Here is a 20,468-nt window from a genome sequence, read left to right as displayed (position 1 = left end):
GTGTATTTATCTCCATTGCCAATGTAAATATTTCTGTAACATGCAAAGTTGTATTTATGCATTCTGTATTATTGATTTTTCTCATGCTGCAAACACATTTATCTCTTTGTTAATGAAAATGTATCTGGGAAATAGTAAGATTGATTTATGAGAAGGGTGAGGGGCGGGAGGGAGGTGGTGCTGGGCTGGGTAGACTATCCTTGGCCACGGCTGAAGGAGACGATGTGGGACTTTCAGGAGGTGCTGTTCAGTTGGAGGAAACTGCTCTCAGAGTCAAGGGATGCTGGTAGAGTGCTTCTGTAAGACAGTCTGATGTGCTCACAGAAGTCAGCTGTGATTGCAGCTAAAGACCCTCAACTAGCAGTCCAGGACAGAGCAACAGCTCTATTGGTCCCACCCACCAGTTTCAATAAGGTTTTGTTGGTGTTTAGTTGCTAGGTTGTCTTGATTCTTTGCAACCCCATGGGCTGTGTAGCCTGCCAGGCCCCTCTGCCCATGGGATTTCCCAGGCAAGAATACTGGAGTGGGTTGCCATTTCCTTCTCTGGGGGATCTTCAATAGGGTAAAAGATATTGGCTCAATGGAAAGCCTGGAAGACAGGCTAAGCTCTGCCAAGGGAAGATTATAACCCTCATCATGAATAAAATGGAGAAGGCAATGGCACCCCACTCCAGTACTCTTACCTGGAAAATCCCATGGATGGAGGATCCTGGAAGGCTGCAGTCCATGGGGTCGCCAAGAGTCAGACATGACTGAGTGACTTCACTTTCACTTTTCACTTTCATGCATTGAAGAAGGAAATGGCAACCCACTCCAGTGTTCTTGCCTGGAGAATCCCAGGGACAGGGGAGCTGGTGGGCTGCTGTTTATGGGGTCACACAGAGTCAGACACGACTGAAGCAACTTAGCAGCAGCAGCAGCAGCAGCAGCATGAATAAAAAGGTGAAGTAAGGAGACAGACAGCCAAGCACAGAGCTGGGGCTTGGCTGCTTAAATGTGCATGCCTCCACGGGACACTTAGTCAGTCAGTGCGTGCCCAGACAGACTTACTCTTCTAGAAATCCTTTCTTTAGCTCTGGCCAATGAGCTAGGTGCTGCCCCCCTTTGCTTCCAAGACCCCTCCTGCAGCAGCTTTCTCCTAGTACTTCCCACATTGTTTAGTTACTATTGGTTTACTTTTCTAACCACTCATCACCCATCACTATGAACCCCTTGAAATGCCCACATACCTCCCTTGCCTCCATGCTTTACCAAATGCCCACTAACTAACTAGTTAACTGTGGATGGGGCATGTGGTGGAATGACTTCAGCCAGGTGCATCATTCATGATTTGGGTTTAGAGAGACACCACCTGTGAGAGGAAGATCTCCTTCATCTCTCTGTGGTGGGGGTGCTCGGACACTTTCTAGCAGTTGTGGCTGAAGAGACTAATTTGGGAAACATGCTAGATTAAGTGTGTTGCTCCTGGAGCCTTCTCCGGGTTAAGCCTCCCTTGCTAGTTTGGATGGGAGTCCTATTGAATGTGAACATCTGTCTTCTGCTGACTGTTGACTTGGACCCGGCTGGCTGGCTCTTCTTTGTTCTTTCCTTCCATGTCCCTTCCAAAGCTGTGCCCTTGGACAAGAGCGTGAGTGCCCCTGAGTGTTGACAGTTTGGGTCCATGATTAGTTGGGCCCTCTTGCAAGCCTCCAAAGAGCCTTGCTGCTGCTGCTAAGTCACTTCAGTCATGTCCGACTCTGTGCGACCCCACAGACGGCAGCCCACCAGGCTCCCCTGTCCCTGGGATTCTCCAGGCAAGAACACTGGAATGGGTTGCCATTTCCTTCTCCACTGCACGAAAGTGAAAAGTGAAAGTGAATTTGCTCAGTTGCATCTCACTCTTAGCGACCCCATGGACTGCAGCCTACCAGGCTCCTCCGTCCATGGGATTTTCCAGGCAAGAGTACGGGAGTGGGGTGTCATTGCCTTCTCCACCAAAGAGCCTTAGATAGGTTTATTCACTCTGAAATATGATGGTAGTACCTCCCGTGTGTTAGTGAGCTTGGAAATTTTCCTTGAAAGAGGGAATGTTCATTAAAGATGCGTAAAGCTGGGCAATGGATCCCTGTACACAGACCCATGGCTATGAGTGGTGAGGGATGGAAGGCATGGGTCTGGTTCAGCAAAGATGGCAGTGGTGTTTTGGGGATGACAACAATGACCTCTACGGGGCCAGAAATGGACATGAAGCCGCTAGCACCGGGGCTGCCCGCTTGTATTCCAGAACTGCTCCCTGAGCCCCTGACCAGGGGCGCCTTCATGAATGAATACCAAGAGGAGAGAGGAAATCTCCATTTCAAATGTGGGGATGAAACAGTAGTGCTGAACTCCTTGGCAGTGACCCATCCATTCTAGGCTCATGGAAACTGCAGTAATTTAGAGCAGTTCCAGTATTTAGAATCAACTGTGTAATTCATCCTGATGTTTCCCATTCATCAAAGACTTGTGTTTGTTTGTATTACCATGAGAAAAATAAAAAATGCGGGGAAAAATAAGATCCCCCTTCCTTTCATTACAGGCAAATTATGATAGAGTTACAACCCTTGGGGCCCTTCAAGCCAAGGAACATCTTGCTTCAATTAGATATAAATAATGAACAATATTTAGAAAGATTTCTTCATCGAATTTGTTATTTTATGTTTTCTTTCATCTGTAATGTATTGAAACGAATACAGAACTCTTGTTTCTGGGCCATGTAGCAGGGCCTGAAGGAATTCCATGGAGGGTATCTCCAGAACAGGAGAAAGCTAGCTACGTTGCTGGCTCCTCTGTGTGCAGGCTGCACAGGCTGGCTGCAGCCCTGGGTCTGGTGCTGAGGATGCAGATACGGAGCTGCTTTGGCTCTGTCTACTGAGGACCCCTAATGGCTCAGCAGGTAAAGAATCCGCCTGCAATGCAGGAGACCCAGGTTCGACCCCTGGGTCAGGAACAACCTCTGGAGGAGGAAATGGCAACCCACTTCAGTATTCTTAAAATCCCACGGACAGAGGAGCCTGGTGGGCTACAGTTCAAAGGGTTGCAAAGTGTCGGACGTGACCGAGTGACAAAACACACACACACTGAGGACCCCGACCTATAATAATAGCACAGAATACCTGCTACTGGTGACTGGCCACTGAGTTTGCATCAGTCACTGCTCTAAGAACTGAACACACGCCACCTCATTTCATCTTCACAGCAACCTCTGCTATGGGCTTTACTTCTAACCCTGGTGTTTGTGTGTGTGTGTGTGTGTTTTGTTTTGTTTTTTTATTTGCGGATTTGGAAACTGAGGCTAAGAGAGGCCAGCTAACTAACAGAGGGCCCTCAGTGTTAGTGCTGATGGGATTGAGAGGCAAGGCAAGTAACTGGACTCAGAGCCCATGCATTACGCACTCTGCTGTGATGTTCCTGTGGTCATGGTGAGCCCTTACTGCCACAGAAACCACACAGGGCATAGAGGTGGCCAGGGAGCTGAGGGATGCTGATGTCTTCCCATAGGGAAAGGCGGCTGCTGGAACCTCAAGGGGTTTGCAGAAGTGTATCAGGGGGATGAGCAAGATAAAGGGATTCCAGGCAGAGGGAGCTCTGTGGTCTGGTGCCACAAATGGTGATCCTGTGGAATCTCTCATTTTAACCTTAGCTCTGGGGTCATGTGGATGCAGGTGCAATAGCCAAAGATGAGCTCAGAAGATGGAGGGTTATGTGGATCAGGATGAAATGATTGGGTCTTTTCATGGAAACAGCGACTCAGTGAGTGGTGGGGATGATGATTCTGGTTGATGAAAAGGAGAGACAGATTTCCAGAAGGGAAATAAGCAAAGAGGGATCCAGTTGGAGCCTGAAGAGAGAGACTGGCTCATCAGTGAGCTTTATGACTTTTGCAATTCTATCCTATCAGCACGTTGAATCAGGTTCTGCTCATCTTGTGTCAAATGAAAATTTTAACCCTCCCTGATCTGATTCTTGCTCCCTACTCCAAAGAAGGCACAGCTCAGTCTTCTGCTCCTTGGAGCTGATGGACATTCCTGATGCACCTGCTCCCTGAATTGTACACCTGACCTGAGCTGCTTGCTTCTCCTCCATGGACAACAGACAGAGGCTCTCAGAGGTGCTTTGGTTTATCTTCACCACCATCTGAATAACCAGCACTCCAGAGTCAAGAAAGCTCATATACAAACCCAGATTCCTTTCTTTATTCAAAAACAAATTAGGGGGAGATGCTTCAGTTCAGTTAAGTTGCTCAGTCATGTCCAACTCTTTGCGACCCCATGGACTGCAGCACACCAGGCTTCCCTGTCCATCACCAACTCCTGGAGTTTACTCAAACTCATGTCCATTGAGTTGGAGGTGCCATCTAATGACCTCATCCTCTGTCGTCCCCTTCTCCTCGCGCCTTCAATCTTTCCTAGCATCAGGGTCTTTTCCAGTGAGTCAGTTCCAGGTAGCCAAAGTATTGGAGTTTCAGCTTTAGCGTCAGTCCTTCCAATGAATATTCAGGACTGATCTCCTTTAGGATTGACTAGTTGGATATCCTTGGAGTCCAAGGGACTCTCAAGAGTCTTCTCCAACACCACAGTTCAAAAGCATCAATTCTTCTGCACTCAGCTTTCTTTATAGTCCAACTCTCACATCCATACATGACTACTGGAAAAACCATAGCTTTGACTAGATGGACCTTTGTTGGCAGAGTAATGTCTCTGCTTTTTAATATGCTGTCTAGGTCGATCATAACTTTTCTTCCAAGGAGTAAATGTCTTTTAATTTCATGGCTGCAGTCACCATGTGCAGTGATTTTGGAGCCCAGGAAATAGAGTCATTCACTGTTTCCACTCTTTCTCTATTTGCCATGAAGTGATGGGACCAGATGCCATGATCTTAGTTTTCTGAATGTTGATCTTTAAGCCAACTTTTTCACTCTCCACTTTCACTTTCATCAAGAGGCTCTTTAGTTCTTCTTCACTTTCTGCCATAAGGGTGGTGTCATCTGCATATCTGCAGTTATTGATATTTCTCTCAGCAATCTTGATTCCAGCTTGTGCTTCCTCCATCCCAGTGTTTCTCATGATGTACTCTGCATGTAAGTTAAATAAGCAGTGTGACAATATACAGCCTTGACATACTCCTTTCCCAAAATTGAACCAGTCTGTTGTTCCATGTCCAGTTCTATCTGTTGCTTCTTGACCGGCATACAGATTTCTTAGGAGGCAGGTCAGGTGGTCTGTTATTCCCATCTCTTTAAGAATTTTCCACAGTTTATTGTGATCCACACAGTCAAAGGCTTTGGCATAGTCAATAGAGCAGATGTTGGTGTTTTTCTAGAACTCTCTTGCTTTCTCAATGATCCAACGGATGTTGGAAATTTGATCTCTGTTTCCTCTGCCTTTTCTAAATCCAGCTTGAACATCTGGAAGTTCACAGTTGACATACTGTTGAAGTCCTGGCTTGGAGAATTTTGAGCATTACTTTACTAGCTTTTGAGATGAATGCCATTGTGCGGTAGTTTGAACATTCTTTGGCATTGCCCTTCTTTGGGATTGGAATGAAAACTGACCATTTCCAGTTCTGTGGCCACTGCTGAGTTTTTCAAATTTGCTGGCATATTGAGTGCAGCACTTTCACAGCATCATCTTTTAGGATTTGAAATAGCTCAACTGGAATTCCATCACCTCCACTAGCTTTGTTCATAGTGATGCTTCCTAAGGCCCACTTGACTTCGCATTCCAGGATGTCTGGCCCTAGGTGAGTGATCACACCATTATGGTTATCTGGGTCATGAAGATCTTTTCTGCATAGTTCTTCTGTGTATTCTTGCCACCTCTTCTTAATATCTTCTGCTTCTGTTAGGTCCATACCATTTCTGTTCTTTATTGTGCCCATCTTTGCATGAAAAGTTCCCTTTGTGTATCTAATTTTCTTGAAGAGATCGCTAGTCTTTCCTTTTCTATTGTTTTTCTCTATTTCTTTGCACTGATCACTGAGGAAGGCTTTCTTATCTCTCTTTGCTATTCTTTGGAACTCTGCATTCAAATGGGTATATCTTTCCTTTCCTCCTTTGCCTTTCGCTTCTCTTCTTTTCATATCTCTTATGAAAGCTTACGGTAAGGCCTCCTCAGACAACCATTTTGCCTTTTTGCATTTCTTTTTCTTGGGGATGGTCTTGATCAGTGCCTCATGTACAATGTCACAGATCTCTGTCCATAGTTCTTCAGGCACTCCCTCTATCAGATCTAATGCCTTGAATCTATTTGTCACTTCCACTATATAATCGTAAGGGATATGCTTTAGGTCATACCTGAATGGCTTCCCTGGTGGCTCCTGCAATGCAGAAGACCTGTGTTCGATCCCCGAGTCAGGAAGATCCCCTGGAGAAGGAAATGGCAATCTACTCCAGCATTCTTGCCTGGAAAATCCCATGGTTGGATGAGCCTGATAGGTTACAGTCCATGGGGTCACAAAGAGTCAGACATGACTAAGTGACTTCATTTTCACTTTCTTTGGATAGTCTATTGGTTTTCCCTACTTTCTTCAATTTAAGTCTGAATTTGGCAATACGGGCAGATGCTTGGAAGGCAACAGTTGGGTGGAATTCCAGAACAGCTGCAAGCTTAGGAGGAGACATGCCTCTTCATGGGCACAGTCTCTGAGTGTGTGCCCACCATACACCAGCTCTGAGTGTCAGAGACCAGTCACTGTTGTGAGTCTTGCCATCGTGTCTCTCTTTCCTTTTGTAGGCATTTGAGTTGGAGCCCTTCAATGTACAGCCTTCTGTGACACCGTCACTCGTCTGTCATGATGGTCTGTCTATGTGTTTCTATAGTTAAACTCTAAGCTCCTCAAGGGCAGGATTCATGCCTTATTCATCCTTTTGTCTCTCAGGCTCAGTGGCTCAGCATAGCACCTGGTTTTAGGCATTTCATGGCCTTACTGAATTAATCTACAGTGAAGAAAAGTGACTTGGATAGAATGAGATCCTGGCAAGTCACATTCCAGGCCGTGGGCCTCATGCCGCTGGAGTCTGGGAGTGAGGGATGTGGACAGTGGGCCACACCTGGCTCCCACCTCAGGCGGGCCTTGTGTGGGTCCCCACAGGGTGCCCCGTGTACCCATGTTTCACATCCGTGTTGTGTTTTAGGACGTTCCAGGACCTGTCCAAGCAAGTGGAGATGTCCTACGGCACTGTCCGGGATTCTGCTGTGTACGAGTACTTCCGAGCCAAGGGCACCAACCCTCTGGAGCAAGACAGCACGTTTGCTGAGCTCTGGCGGACCATCAGCAAGAACGGAGGGGCTGACAACTGTGTGTCCAGTCCTTCGGAAGGCATCAGGAAGGTAGGTGGGAGCTGGCCACCCAGGCATGTGTGTGCTGCGACGGGCCGTAAGGACTGTCATCCTTGCGGTAGGAGACACCCTCCTAGAGGCATCTCCTTTGAGTATCCCTGTCACCTGCAGGGTGACCCATCTTCAGCAGCGTCAACAGGCATTTTTCATAGACATGTGGGTAAAGAGGCTCACATTCTTCAGGTAGATGCCCATTTTTGGCAGGAGATGCAAATGGGCTGGCAGAAGGGAAACTTAAGGCCCTTCTAAGTTTCCAAAGGATCAGGGAAGGGCAGGGAGGTTAAGCCCAAGACCTGGATATCCCTCTTCCTGGGCTCATAGGATGGTGGTACAGAGGGGTCTGCCCACCCAAGTAAGAACACTCAGTAAAAGCAGATGCAGAGGACCAGGGGAGAGGGAGAGGAGGTGGGGACAGGGTTCAGGGAAGGGTGGGCACCATGTGGGACCACTGTGAGCAGAGGTGTGCTTGGGAGACAGTGGTCAGGACAGCAAGCCCAGCACGGAGACTGAATGGGGGCAGGGTGGAACTGAGGGAGCACTGCGTGAGAAGAGCCCACGCCAGAGAGGACGGGCGGGAAAGATGAACCCCTTCTGCAGAGATGGTTAGACGTTGCTAACTTATTTCAGTGAGTTTCCACAGGGACCCAAATTCATCGTGATTGTCTCATTATGCAGATGAGAATCAGACGTGGGTCACACTCCTCATTAGGTTCTCATGCCTGGGGTTCCAGACTGAGGGGTTTGGTGTTTATCCGCCACGTGCTGCAGAACATGTGAAGGTCATAGTGGGATGAAGGCAGGTGTCGTAAGGATGTTTCGGGTGGTTGCACCTTCTTCTCAGTGACCCTCACATACAGAGGCTACTTACTCTTGGTCATTAGTGAACAATACAAGAAAGATGTGCACAGTGCCCAGCACTCCTGTCTCTCTGGGTAGACCTCTGTCCAGCCCGTCGTGCTCAGCATGTCTTCCCTTCTGTTCTCTATTCAACCTGCCCCACCACTTCTGCAGAATCTTCACGCATTCACACGCATTCACACACACACACGCACTTGCATCCAGCCTGCCTCAGTGTGTCTTACATTTTCCTACCCATCAATGCTACCTCCGCGGAACATTCCTACAGGCTCTCACACACAGTCACTCATGCACATGCTCCCCTACACAAACACACACACACACACACACTAATGCTCACACATATTCACACACACGCACACACGCACCTGTGTTCTACATCCCTGGTCATTTGGCAATCCCTTGGATTTACTGTGGACTTCCCAGGTGGTGCAGTCATAAAGAATCTGCCTGCAAATGCAGGACATGCAAAAGGCACAGGTCTGATTCCTGGGTCTGGAAGATCCCCTGGATGAGGACATGGCAACCCCTCCAGTATTCTTGCCTGAGAAATATCATTGACAGAGGAGCCATGTGGGCTACAGTCCATGGAGTCACAAAGAGCTTGGCATGGCTGAGCACGCACACACACGCCCTGGCCTTACTGCAGAGGGCAGTGGGTATAATGGGGAGACTCCAGAAAGTTTCAAGGCCACTAGAGTCTACCCACCTTGCTCTTCATGATGAGAAAAGCCCTCAGTAGTTTGCCAGCCCCTCTCAAGAATCAGTCCAGGGAGAGAGGCAGAGCCTGAGGCCTGCTTCAGAAGCAGCAGGGCCTGGCTTCTGGCATGGTGTCTTGAGGCAGGGCTCTGCGTGGTCTAGGAGTCCCTGTGGTCTGCATGCTCACAGGGCAGTCAGCTTGGGGTGGCTTCTCCCTGTCATTTAGCAAAGTTAAGCAGCAGAGAGTGTCTGGGCTCTGGAGCCTGGCACATGTGGGTGTGAATCCCAGCTCCACAGCTCACCAGTGATGTTTACATGGAGCACCAGGTCTTCTTGTCAAACCTCTGGGTGTTAAGAGAAGCCTGGTCAATTTCCCATCTGGGGGGTCTCTTTAGACACTTGAAACATTTAGAAGGACATGTTGTGGTAGATTTGGAATGTTTATATTTAACCAAGGGATATCATAACAAAAATAATAGAATGCAGCATAGATGTGCTAGTCCTCTGCTCACAAGGTTTATTAAAACTTCTTATGTCCTCGTGCGCAAAGAAATACGGTGCTCTCACCTCGAGCTGCTGGGTCTTCTTTCATCCCTGACAGTGGATCTTTGTGGCTGTAGGTGACCTCATTTGCGGATAATGAATACAAAGTTGATTTAAGGCCTTTTATAAATGTAAGACTTGAGCCAAATGGCCTTTGAGTTTCCCTTCTCTGCTTTCTTTGTCTCTCATGGAGAGCCAATACCCCCATCCAAACTGGATGCTTATGAAGATTCATTGCAACAAGGCTACAAAAAGAACTTCTAAAAGAAAAGATGCAGCTTTTGACTTTATCAAACTTCTGTTCATTACAAGACACTTTATAAAGAAAATAAAAAGGCAAGTCACACACTGGGAGTGAATATCTACAGTGCATGCAACCAATATAGGATTAATATCCTATATGGATATTACACGAAAAACTTTTACAAATGAATAAGGAAAGTTCAAACAATTTAATAGAAAAATGAGCAAAAGACTTGTACAGGACTTTCACAGAAGAGGTACCACATATGGTCAGTAATCATGTGAAGAGATGTTCAGTCATTAGTGTTTCCAGAAAATGAAAATCAAGACCATAAAGATATATCACTTTGTATCAACTAGACTTGCCCCAAAGGAGAGGTGGTGGAGAGGATTGAGTAACAGGTGGTTAATTGCTGGTGGGAGTGTACTCAGTACTGCCACTTTGAAAACAAATTGTTATTCTCTTAGAAAATGGAGTTTTTCATACCCACTGACCCAGCAATTCCACTCCTATGTATCCATCCCAAACAAACTTCTGTAGCACCTCAGACAAAAGAAAGGCCATGGTAGTCTTGCCTGGAAAATCCCAAGGACAGAGGAGCCTGGTGGGCTGCAGTCCATGGGGTCGCTAAGAGTCAGACACGACTGAGCGACTTCACTTTCACTTTTCACTTTCATGCATTGGAGAAGGAAATGGCAACGCACTCCAGTGTTCTTGCCTGGAGAGTCCCAGGGACAGGGGAGCCTGGTGGGCTGCCGTCTGTGGGGTCACACAGAGTCGGACACGACTGACATGACTTAGTAGTAGTAGTAGTATTGCTTATAGAGCCAGGATTCTGGAAGCAGTCCAAATGAGCATTAACAAGTTTTAAAAAAGACCTGCAGGGAAATGACTAAACCACAGCTTCATGTAATAGTGTGGGTGAATCTGAACTGGATAAATATTGAGTAAAAGAAGAGTGAAAATGACAGCTGCTCGTTGTGTCTGATGCTCTGCAACCCCACAGACTACAGATTCCCCTGTCCGTGGAATTATCTGGGCCAGAATACTGGAGCAGGCCGCCATTCCTTTCTCCAGGGGATCTTCCCAACCCAGGGATTGAACCTAGGTCGCTCGCACTGCAGGTGGATTCTTTACCAGCTGAGCTACTAGGGAAGCCCAAAAGAAGAATATTAAAGGCAATTTCACACGGGTCAACTGATAGAAAGTAGCAGTCAACATAGCAACCTCTTCAGTTCAGTTCAGTCACTCAGTCGTGTCCAACTCTTTGCAACCGCATAAGCTGCAGCACACCAGGCCTCCCTGTCCATCACCATCTCTCAGAGTCCACCCAAACTCATGTCCATTGAGTCAGTGATGCCATCCAACCATCTCATCCTCTGTCAACCCCTACTCCTCCTGCCCTCAATCTTTCCCAGCATCAGGGTCTTTTCCAATGAGTCAGCTCTTCACATCAGGTGGCCAAAGTATTGGCGCTTCAGCTTCAGCATCAGTCCTTCCAATGAACACCCAGGACTGATCTCCTTTAGGATGGACTGTTTGCATCTTCTTACAATCCAAGGGACTCTCAAGAGTCTTCTCCAACACCACAGTTCAAAAGCATCAATTCTTTGGCGCTCAGCCTTCTTTATAGTCCAACTCTCACATCCATACATGACTACTGGAAAAACCATAGCCTTGACTAGACGGACCTTTGTTGGCAAAGTAATGTCTCTCTTTTTAATATGCTGTCTAGGTTGGTCATAACTTTCCTTCCAAGGAGTAAGCCTCTTTTAATTTCATGGCTGCAATCACAATCTGCAGTGATTTCGGAGCCCACAAAATAAAGTCAGCCACTGTTTCCACTGTTTCCCCATCTATTTCCCATGAAGTGATGGGACCGGATGCCATGATCTTCGTTTTCTGAATGTCGAGCTTTAAGCCAGCTTTTTCACTCTCCTTTTTCACTTTCATCAAGAGGCTCTTTAGTTCTTCTTCACTTTCTGCCATAAGGGTGGTGTCATCTGCATATCTGAGGTTATTGATATTTCTCCCGGCAATCTTGATTCCAGCTCGTGCTTCCTCCAGCTCAGCATTTCTCATGATGTACTCTGCGTATAAGTTAAATAAGCAAGGTGACAATTTACACCCTTGGCGTACTCCTTGTCCTATTTGGAACCAGTCTGTTGTTCCATGTCCAGTTCTAACTGTTGCTTCCTGACCTGCATACAGGTTTCTCAAGAGGCAGGTCAGGTGGTCTGGTATTTCCATCTCTTTCAGAATTTTCCACAGTTTATTGTGATCCACACAGTCAAAGGCTTTGGCATAGTCAATAAAGCAGAAATAGATGTTTTTCTGGAACTCTCTTGCTTTTTCGATGATCCAACGGATGTTGGCAATTTGATCTCTGGTTCCTCTGCCTTTTCTAAAACCAGCTTGAACATCTGGATGTTCATGGTTCACATATTGCTGAAGCCTGGCTTGCAGAATTTTGAGCAATACTTTACTAGTGTGTGAGATGAGTGCAATTCTGCGGTAGTTTGAGCATTCTTTGGCATAGTGTATAAAACACAGGCATACATACATCTAAAGTAAGGTAAAATATAAGATTCAGGGTAGTAGTTACTACACATGGGAGAGGCAGAGCAAGATGAAGGAGAGAAGTATATTATTGGATTGAAGTCAGGGTCAGTGTTAGCTTTACAGTAACAGGCTTTTTGTTTTTATCTTTTATTTCTCATTATGAACCAAAGTTTGTGATTATTCTTATTCTTTGCACCTACCTATTTTTTTTAGATAAATTATTCCAGGCTAGCCAGGCAGAGTTTGGCTCCCAGACCACGCCAGCTCCCTTCTCTCCTTGCAGGCACCCAGGTACATGACTTCTCTCACTCCTGGAGTACATCAAGGAGGCAGACACCACCAATAAAGCCCTCTGGAGCACAATAAATCTGGAAATGGGTCCTCAGAGAAGCATCTTCCCATCATCCTATTTACATCATCCTCTGATGATATTTAGGGTCTTACTAATGAATAAAAAAATATTAAAGAATAATTGGTGGAAGATGCAAATAAGAAAAGTGAAAGTGAAGTTGCTCAGTCGTGTCCGACTCGTTGTGACCCCATGGACTGCAGCCTACCAGGCTCCTCCGTCCATGGGATTTTCCAGGCAAGAGTACTGGAGTGGGGTGCCATTGCCTTCTGCATTCTTTATAAATGCCTAAAGCTTCATGGTACAGAATCTAATCTTTTTCCAATACAGAGTTGCTTTTATGATACCTTCCTTTTATAAACTCCAAGCAGCCTTGGAGGTCACGAATCTCCCTCTTGCATTTGGATCTTTAAGGAAAACAAACAAACAAACAAACAATCTGTCAGCACTAGGCAAATGGTAAGGGTTTTATGACTGGTGTCATATAAGTGAGTTTATGGTACCGTCAGAAAGTAGAGTGCCCTGCATTTTTTTACGGCAAGGAGTGCTCAGATTCATTCTCAAACCCTCCTTCTACAAGTGCCTGTTTGGGTGGCTGCTGTGCCTACATGCTTATCTGAAGCTCTTTCTGTCTCCTGCCCTTATGGAACTGCCCTCACCCCCCAGACGATGGCTTCAAATGCCTTGTGAATCCCTGGCAGACTTGACTAGGTAGGGTTATGCCCTGAGTGAGGGTCATATCTTGAATCTAGAAACTGCAAGGAAAAATCCAGCGTCCTGGGAAATATGAGTGTGGCCTTGGTATTCAGGGAGGCGGGACTTCTCCAAATCCCAGACAGAACTCACTTGGGTGCAGTGCAGGCAGCCTGGCAAAGATGAGGACTGGATGCCCCCAAAGAATAACAAAGGAGACTGCCTTCGCAAAAGGAGGATGCTCCCATTTCTAATTTCAAGTTACTCATTGGTGACCTGGGTCCATTTCCAGAATGCTTGATAGTGGAACAATGTCTAATTGCTGCTAAAGTCAAGGAGCTTGATATTGTGAGTAACCTCAGAGAGCTGCTATTATTTTTTTCCTTGGGAGTGCTGCAGCTTTTAATGACTTGAAACCAATTTAGGTGGGAAATTGCTTAGCAAGAGGTGATCACTTTTGCCCAGTATCAGAACCAGAGAAAGGAATTATGTCATGGTTGCCCCTGCTACTGTGACCTATTCTTTCATGCCAGCCATCACTCAGATAAGGAGGAGGCAGCCCTTTCTGGCCCCTGGTGAAGAGAGCAGAAAGGAATTTGGAAGGGGAGAGAAGTTCTGTTTATTTATTGAAAGCCTACCGTGTGCAGTTTTTAGAGCAAACCTGCCTGGCCCCATTAATTCTCAATAAATACTGGATTGTCCGTGAATGAGTCATCTGTTCGTTGTTGGGCTGACCAGAAACGCATAAATCGGCGGTGTAGCTGGTGCCGTCAGTGAGGAGGTTACCCTCTGTGAACTCGTTGATGGGCGGGATGAGGGAGATGGCTTTATAGTTGCTTTCAGGCTCAATACCCGCCTGTTAGGAAAGAGATTCTGTTGATCCTTGGTGAGCAAAGTGAGACTGCTTTCATTTCCCTCAGCCACCTGCACTTGTCAGGAAAGTGTCTACAAACTATGATCCATGGGCTGAATCTGGCCTGTCACTTGCTTTTACAAATAAAGTTTTATTGGGACACACGCTCGATTGTTTACACAGTGTCTATGGCTGCTTTTCTGCTACTTAAGTACAGCTGAGTAGTTGTGGCCATATGGTCTGCAAAACCTAAAATAGTTATTATCTGGCCTTTTATAGAAAAAGTTTTGAGGATCCCTAGTCCAGAGCAACTAAAAAGCCTCTTGATGAAGGTGAAAGTGGAGAGTGAAAAAGTTGGCTTAAAGCTCAACATTCAGAAAACGAAGATTATGGCATCCGGTCCCACCACTTCATGGGAAATAGATGGGGAAACAGTGGAAACAGTGTCAGACTTTATTTTTCTGGGCTCCAAAATGACTGCAGATGGTGACTGCAGCCATGAAATTAAAAGACGCTTACTCCTTGGAAGGAAAGTTATGACCAACCTAGATAGCATATTCAAAAGCAGAGACATTACTTTGCCAACAAAGGTTCATCTAGTCAAGGCTATGGTTTTTCCTGTGGTCATGTATGGATGTGAGAGTTGGACTGTGAAGAAGGCTGAGTGCCGAAGAATTGATGCTTTTGAACTGTGGTGTTGGAGAAGACTCTTGAGAGTCCCTTAGACTGCAAAGAGATCCAACCAGTCCATTCTGAAGGAGATCAGTCCTGGGATTTCCTTGGAAAGAATGATGCTAAAGCTGAAACTCCAGTACTTTGGCCACCTCATGTGAAGAGTTGACTCCTTGGAAAAGACTGATGCTGGGAGGGATTGGGTGCAGGAGGAGAAGGGGATGACAGAGGATGAGATGGCTGGATGGCATCACTGACTCGATGAACGTGAGTCTGAGTGAACTCCGGGAGTTGGTGATGGGCAGGGAGGCCTGGTGTGCTGCGATTCATGGGGTTGCAAAGAGTCGGACATGACTGAGTGACTCATCTGATCTGATCTGAGTCCAGAGCAATGGGTGCTCCAGGGCTATTTCCTCTAGGGTAATGTCATTTGATAGCTCATAGACATATCCAGTAGCTCATCATCTAAGCTCTGTATCATCTAAGAATGCATGAGCACATCTAGTAGGTTGTCCTCCTCTGCCTTTACATCATCTAACAGCACATAGGCACCTAGTTCCATACCATCTAGTAGCATACGGGCTGTGTCCTTTCTTGTCCTTTCCACCTAACTCTGGCGGCACACAGACTCCCCCCACTACAGACTCCCCCCACTACCCTGGACCCAGCCTCACTCCTGGCCTGGCCTAATTCCCCCCTGAAATCTGTTGAGCAGTCTCTATGTACCAGGCACTCAGCCAGATGATCTACATATATTATTCTTTTCATCCTAAACAGAACTCCTTGATTGTCATTATCTCCATCATGTAGAAATGGCACCGACCTTCAGGGAGATTAAGTGGCTTGTTCATGGTCACACAGATGTGAGTAAGCCATAGTACAATCATATCTCACTCCAACTTTGCCTCTTGCCATGGGGTTACATCCCCATTTCCATAACCAGTGTGTCTGCACCCTCCTTGCCTACTGCTCACTTGTGCTTCTATTTCCCTTCCTCTATTACACCAAGGCAGCAAGATATATGGCCGGCTCCCATGTTTAAAAGCCTTACCCCTCTTTCCATGTAACATAGCAGAGGTTATTTAGGTCTGCAATTGGATTTTTTGATTTCCCAATTATTAAAAATATCAATTAGAGAAAGTCTGGGGTGCAGAATTGAGCTGGCAAATGGTTTGAATTTATATGATAATAACTATGTCACATGAAATCAGACTTTAAATGTTGATGGCGGGACTTTATTTTTCTTGAGCTTGATCAACTCTCTCAAGTAACATCCAGCCATAACAGTTTCTGTGCAGTGTCAGGGCTGACCCAGGCTGCCAATTTATTAAGCCTTTCCATAAATCAGACCTAATATTTAATAACATTGTCAAATAGAATATAGTTTAATAGTTTAAATGTCAATCTTCGCAGCTCACTGGGCTCTTTGAATAAATAGACAAGTAGCCAGTTTCAGACCCTGTGGCTGGAGACAGTATTTTTCTGAGGGAAGTCACTGTGGAGTCGAGCAATCGTAACAGAAGGTGGTTTTTTTGACTCAGTAAATATCGCTGAGGTCATAAAGTGTGAATGCAAATACAGGAAGAAAACGGGCTCACAAATCTTATTTATTTCCACACTGATCTAATGCTTGCCCTGGCGCCAGATTGCATGTGGGTATCACCCATCAACAATCACCCATCAACACCTCCCTTTGTTTCTTCCCCGGGGCTCTCTGCTTTGTGACAGGGGATGCTCTCATTGTGTACACTCCCCACCAAGTGCCAGGGACCATACATTATGGCAGAAAAGGTGGTCCCTAGAAGCACTACAGTCTTCCATGGAAGGATCAGGAATTTTGATGCCCCACATTTGGAAGGAGAGACGTGAGGAAGCATTCTGGTTCCATGGCATATTGGATGTCCTTATGGAGGAGCAGGAAGAGGCTTATCTGGGATGACACTTCTTTGTGTTTGGGAGATGCTGGGTTCAATGATCGGGAAGATTTTGTCAAGTCAATGAAGGGGACCATTGATTCAGGTCTGACCCCACTCCCTGCTTCCCCCACCACCTGCAACAGAAAGGGCTAATACAAACTAGGCAGCCTGTACAGTGGAAACCAGCAAGTCTGTTAGCAGCAGTAGGCCTTGTAGGCATGGCCCCAAGACACACGTTTGTCCTTTTCCTGCTTCCAAGTCAATGCAGATTGGGGATTCCAGACGCCTCATTCTTCTCAGACACTCACACTGGATAATCATCCATCTCTCTTCTTTTGCACTTGTTCAAAAGGTACTATATCCTTTTTGCAAGTTCAATGATCTCTTTGTCCACTTATTCGCTAATTCATCCATTCAAGACATGTAATTTGAATAGTTTCCACCTAAGAGCTTGGAGATGTGAATTTAAGTTCCACTTTCCACCGAATTTAATCGGTGGCTTTGGTCAAGAGAATTCACCTCTCTGGGCTACCTGTGAGACCAAGACAAGCCTGCCCAGATTAGTTGTGTTTACCAGTGCAGAAGTGGCCCCACTTCTGGAACAGTGTCCAGTGTGGACTCCAGTACTACAGCTGACATGGAGTAGATGTCGGCAAATTGCCTTAGCACTTGCTATATATTAGAAAAAGAGCATGATAAAAATATGAAGACAAATAGCACTTGGTCTTTTTATGAGGTATAATTGACAAATAATAAAACTCATGTACATTAAGTGTTTAGTTCATGGGTTTAGACGAATATATACAACTGTGTAATCACCACTCCAAAACAAGATATAGTCATCCTTCAGTATCTGAGCGGGATTTGTTCCAGGACACTGCAGATACCAAAATTCATGGATATTCAAGTCCCTTATATAAAATGGGTAGTATTTGCATGTAACTGCAAGCATCCTCCTGTATGCTTTAAATAATCATCAATCATTATAAGGTTACTTGCAATACCTAATACAATGTAAATGCTATGTAAATAGTTGTAAATACAATGTAAATGAAATGCAAATCAGTGCCAACAAGCAACAAATTCAAGTTTTTCTTTTTGGAACTTTCTGGAATTGTCTTTTTATATTTTTCATCATACACAGTGCTTGAATTCACAGTGCAGAACCCACAGATACAGAGGGCCAACTGTGTAGAACATTTCCATCATCTTCAAAAGTCTTCTCATGTTACTTTCTAGAAACTTCTCCCCCTGACCTCAACAGCAACCAGTATGAATTTCTGGTGGGCTTCCCATGTGGTGCTAGTGGTAAAGAACCAGCCTGCCAGTGCAGGAGACACAAGAGACATGGGTTCCATTCCTGGGTCGGGAAGATCCCCTGGAGTAGGAAATGACTACCCACTTCAGTATCCTGGCCTCGAGAATCCCATGGGCAGAGGAGCCTGGCAGGCTACAGTCCATGGGGTTGCAAAGAGGTGGACACAGCTGTGCGGCTGAGCACATGAAGCACTTGGTGAATTTCTGGTGCGTGAGTGCCTGTTTAGTCATTCAGTCACGTCTGCCTCTTTGTGACCCTACGGACTGTAGCCAACTAGGCTCTCTCCAGGCTCTTCTGTCCTTGGGATTTTCCAGGCAAGAATACTGGAGTGGGTCGTAATTTCCTCCAGGGGATCTTCTGAGCCAGGGATCAAACCTGTGTCTCCTGCATGGTGGAAGGATTCTTTACCACTGAGCCACCTGGGAAGCCACAGATTATATTTACATGTTCTTACACCATTTATTAAAAATACTTATATTTAATTAACAAATGACTAGATGCTTTGATTGAAAATCAGTTGGACATATATGTTGGTCTGTTTCTAGGTTCTCTATTCTGTTGCACTGATCTACTCTTATGCTAATAAAAAGTCTTAATCACTATAGCGTTATAATAATTCTTTAAATCAGACTGTGCTTTCAACTAAGATTATTTGGAGAGTTCTAGAGCTTTTGCACTTCCATTTAAATTTTAAAATCATCTTGTCAATTTCCTTAAGAAAACTTGAGATTTTTGATAGCTATTACATTGACTCTATAGATATTTGGAGGGAAAGTTATAACCTTACACTGTTGAGTTTTTAAATATGTAAACATAGTTTTTCCCTTTAAAACATCAACTTTTGATATTATTGACTTTTCTCAGTTGTTTATCTTATTGATTCAGATTTTTGGTATTTTTTTTTTTCTTGTGTCTGTGCTTGTTACTGAAAGGTATGCATGGGGGTGTCTGGCTGCTCATCACTCAAAAGCCAGTAAACAGGCCAGGTTGGTGGAAAGGAAAGTTTGCTTTATCTCTGATGCCGGCAGCTGGCAGGGGGGAGGGTGGCAGACATCTGTCCAAAGGCCGACTCCCCCACCCCTGAGAAGCAGGGGGTGAGAGCTTTTATACAGAGTGGGGAGCGGGCTACATGCAGAAACAAAACAGTCATCTCTAACAGTCATCTTCAGACTGGTCATCTGTGGTGTGACTGGCATCATCTTGGTTGTTTTAGGTACAGTGAATCTTCAGTTCTGGGGTCCGTGTGGTCCCATGTCTTTGCGGTCAGTTCTTGGAATTGTGGCAGCTCTTGCCCTGGGTCCACTCTGGTCATCATGTAGTTGCCTTCTCCGCCTGGTGTTCTGGTATCTATAAGACAGCTCACAGGATATGGCTCAGAATATCATCTAGAGCCCTTGAGAAAGAACTCGAGGTCCTTGACTATTCTTTATGACTACATTATTATTACTCAGTCTCCTTTGACTGTTTTCCTTTGTTTCAGCATTTCTCACTTCTCTGATTAAACTTATTTTTTGACTAAAGTTTTCCACCGGCAGAAGGCAGGCAGAGGACAGGGTGGAGAGGCAAGGACCATATGGTCCTCTCCGTTTCATGCTCAGATGCTCAGTTGTGTCTGACTCTTTGGGACCATGGACTGTAGCCTGCCGGGCTTCTTTGTCCATGGGATTCTCCAGGTAAGAATACTGGAGTTGGTTGCCATTTCCTACTCCAGGGGATCTTCATGAACCAGGGATCGAACTGGAGTCTCCTGCCTCTCCTGCATTGGCAGGGAGATTCTTTACCATTGTTTTTCCTTTGCGATTTTTTCCTACATCTGTTTATTTTGGTTTCAATTTGCTTTTACGTCTTCTGTCTTTGTAGTGTTGAAACTTAGATCATTGACTTTACTCCTGTTTTCTTTCCTAATACAAGGATTTATTGTTGTTTAGTCGCTAAGTCATGTCCAATTCTTTTTCGACCCCATGTATTGTAGCTCCATGGGATTTTCCAGGCAAGAATACTGGAGTGGGTTGCCATTTTCTCCTCCAGGGGATTTTCCTAACTCAGGGATTGAACCCACATCGCCTGCGTGTCCCCTGCATGGCAGCTGTATTCTTTTACTACTGAGCCACCAGGGAAGCCCAATACAAGTATTTAAAGCTATACATTTCCCTCTAAACACTGTTTTAGCTGAATTCCATGAACTTTTATATGCTGTGTTTTCATTAGCATCGAGTTCAGAATATAAAGCATTGGATTTAGCTGTTATTTTTTTCAAGGTATCCCTATTGAGTTCTGAAGGATAAACAAATGGCTGTGATTTGGTGTGGAAAAGGGTAGGAGAACAGAAATCGAGTATTTATTCTGCTTAGTGAGGTTAGGAAAGCTTCCTAAGGTAGTCCTGTCATGTACCTTCATTTTGCA

General features: G+C 45.5%; 1 protein-coding gene across 1 annotated transcript in view; it reads left to right on the top strand.

Moving 5' to 3' along the window:
• The window catches only part of GRID1 (glutamate ionotropic receptor delta type subunit 1), a 346,899-nt gene that overhangs the window by 293,363 nt on the left and 33,068 nt on the right, over nt 1-20,468 (top strand). The window contains exon 10 of the mRNA XM_055537983.1: nt 7,154-7,349. Within this exon, the coding sequence (XP_055393958.1) occupies nt 7,154-7,349 (196 nt within the window). The remainder of the gene's footprint in view (nt 1-7,153; nt 7,350-20,468) is intronic.

This window comes from Bubalus kerabau, chromosome 1, assembly GCF_029407905.1.
Source record: "Bubalus kerabau isolate K-KA32 ecotype Philippines breed swamp buffalo chromosome 1, PCC_UOA_SB_1v2, whole genome shotgun sequence".
NCBI classification, from domain to species: domain Eukaryota; kingdom Metazoa; phylum Chordata; class Mammalia; order Artiodactyla; family Bovidae; genus Bubalus; species Bubalus kerabau.
The sequence above is the reverse complement of the archived record's forward strand: the minus strand, read 5'-3'. Positions and strand labels throughout refer to the sequence as shown.